The sequence below is a fragment of the Alosa sapidissima genome, chromosome 17, assembly GCF_018492685.1.
Source record: "Alosa sapidissima isolate fAloSap1 chromosome 17, fAloSap1.pri, whole genome shotgun sequence".
Taxonomy (NCBI): domain Eukaryota; kingdom Metazoa; phylum Chordata; class Actinopteri; order Clupeiformes; family Clupeidae; genus Alosa; species Alosa sapidissima.
In genome coordinates, this window is record NC_055973.1 from 3,216,775 (window position 1) to 3,219,274 (window position 2,500).

At 47.8% G+C, this 2,500-nt stretch overlaps 1 protein-coding gene across 9 annotated transcripts in view; it reads right to left on the bottom strand.

The window, feature by feature from the left end:
* epb41l3a (erythrocyte membrane protein band 4.1-like 3a) overlaps nt 1-2,500 on the bottom strand; it is a 44,241-nt gene that overhangs the window by 28,432 nt on the left and 13,309 nt on the right. For all 9 annotated transcript variants that reach the window (XM_042067950.1, XM_042067947.1, XM_042067946.1 and 6 more), the window contains exon 3: nt 1,863-2,069. In XM_042067950.1, coding sequence (XP_041923884.1) covers nt 1,863-2,069 — 207 coding nt within the window. The remainder of the gene's footprint in view (nt 1-1,862; nt 2,070-2,500) is intronic.

Here is a 2,500-nt window from a genome sequence, read left to right on the forward strand (position 1 = left end):
GATGTAAACACTAATCTGGCCAAATCCAGGGTTAGCCGGCCCAGCAGCACTAAGTAGATTGGTTTCCAGTTCTTGGCTGATGTGATTTTGAACTCAGCATTGTCCTGCTCAGACAGCCCCGAACAGTAAATATGACGGGCTGGCTGGGTGGATTTATACGGCATGATGGATGGATTCTGAGTCTAAAACAAAGTGACAGGCTAGGCGGGAGGGCTTCACGTCCCTTTCCAGGGACGTCTGCGTTGCTTTTTTGGGGGTATGAAAGAATAAAAACAAAAAGAGAGATTGGATGTCCAACAATCATGGATTAATCAGGAAAATAAAGATATTTTTTCATCTCAGAGAGAAAGAACATGGCAGTGCCTAGCGCTTACATTCTGATTGCAACTGAGCAGACAGCGGGACACAAGAAACACAGAGATGGGAGTCATTCTGATGGCTACACACACAGCACAAACAGAGTTCCCTAGAGAGATGAAAGAGTGCGCAGTCTAAGCTTTGCTTAACAAAGAGATTTGATGACAAACAACATTAGCACATGAGCTCAGCCGCATAAGTTCACAAAGCGGGCGGAAATGTTCCTCAGAAACGAAAAGCCTTTCCAAACATCACACAGCAAACACTACTAAAAACTGACACCCTGGCAATATTCAGAAATGCTATATATAACAGTCAGACAATATCACAAAGGCTGAATATTTTCAGCCAACACTGTAGCCTTATGTATGCCTCTTTGAGACTAGCACAATTGAAGCAATGGAGCTAAGTGTTGAATGCTATTCTGAAAGACAGTAGCATGATCTATTCTGTGCTAAAGTGCTGAAATCATTCAGAACAATGCCACCTGGATTTGAACCATGGAAGGGGCATCAGGCTTGTGTTGCTGACAAACATATCAACAATATCACAGCTACAGAACAGCCTGTGAAGAGCCTCCCCATTGAGCGTGCACAGCGCCCATGGTGAACCAGCAGCAGGGTAGATTCTACAGAGAGAGCAAATTACTTTTTGTATTGTTCAACTCCATTACAGGGATTTTTTGTTTCTTTTTGAAGTGTTTCTCATCGTGCCATCCCCTCATTCACTGAATGGTTGACCAAAAAAAAAAAGAATAATTGAATATAACAGAAGGGAGCAGAGAGAGAGAAAGAGAGAGACAGAGACAAAAGTGTGGGATAATGGCATCCCATCAGAGACCCAGACTGACAAGCCCACTCAGTCTGAGTCGAGGCAGCTCTGCACACATCATAACAGCTCTCTCCCACCCATCACACCCCATCGCCATTAGTAGCCCATCAGTATGCTGTTTGGGCGTCACTGTTTATCTATCTCTTCACATCTCCCCTGCTCTGTGGGCCACAGCTCCTTCATCTGTCTCTATTCTGATAAATGGCACCAACGGAACAGAAGAAAATGGGATGTTCTAAAACGCCACTGCCCTTGAGGAATAAAATACAAGATCACATCAGCCTGTCATTTCCTCAGAAGTATACTGAAACATGGAATGTAGCAAAAACGTATGTGATGTCCTTCCAAGTTAGCCTGTATGTAATTCCAAGTGAAATCACATGCTGTCACCCTCCTCTCCCTTTCTGGCTCCCTCGCTCTCTCCTTCTCCCCTGCCCTCCTCTTATCTCTCTTCTTTGGCTCTTTGATCGTTCTTCCTTTTCCTCCCTTCCTCCTCTCCTCCCTCCTCTCCACTCCCCTCCCCCCCTCTCACCTGTGTACATGCTGTCACGCTACCTACCTTTCCTCCCCCCTCTTTCTGGTTCACTCACTCTCTCCTTCTCTCCTCTTATCTTCCTCCGTTAGCCCTGGGATCGTTCGTCCTTCCTCCCTCACTCCCCCCCCGCCCCTCTCACCTCCACTACACAGGTGTAGTCGGAGCCGTCCAGGAGGGTGACCTTGCACTGCATGTTCTTGGGCCTCTTGGCCGCCTTCCCCGGGGACCTTGAGAGCTTGCTGGTGGACGATCGGTGAGAGGCGAGGTCCTCCTCGCCCGGCTGGTAATCGCCCTTCCCCTGTGGGATACCACCGCCGCCTCCTCCGACGGCCTCCCTCTCTCCGTTCTGTCTCCAGGAGGGGAAGAGAGAGAGAGAGAGAGGGAGGGAGAAAGAGAGGGAGAGAGAGACAGAGAGAGAGAGAGAAAGAGAGGGAGGAGAGATGAGGGTTAGTTGTAGAAATGGTTCAGTGGCTCTGGCTCTTAAAGCTCCCTAGAGGGACACGGTTTGGGCTGAACATATATTTCTGCACAGGTTGTCGCGGGCTCCATCCGTACGGAAAGCGGAGCACAAATTGAATGGAGGGATCGATCCTCTACAAATGGCTCTCTGTGTTCATACGAATCATCTAAAAACAGCATCTTCTGAAGCAGTGGAGGAGCTCCTTTGTAATAATTGTAAAAGCCTAGTTATCCGAGAGCCACTGAACTATGAAAGCCATACATGTGAAGGTATGATATACACAGTACACAGAGCCAGTGTGTTCAAACTGATGTTGC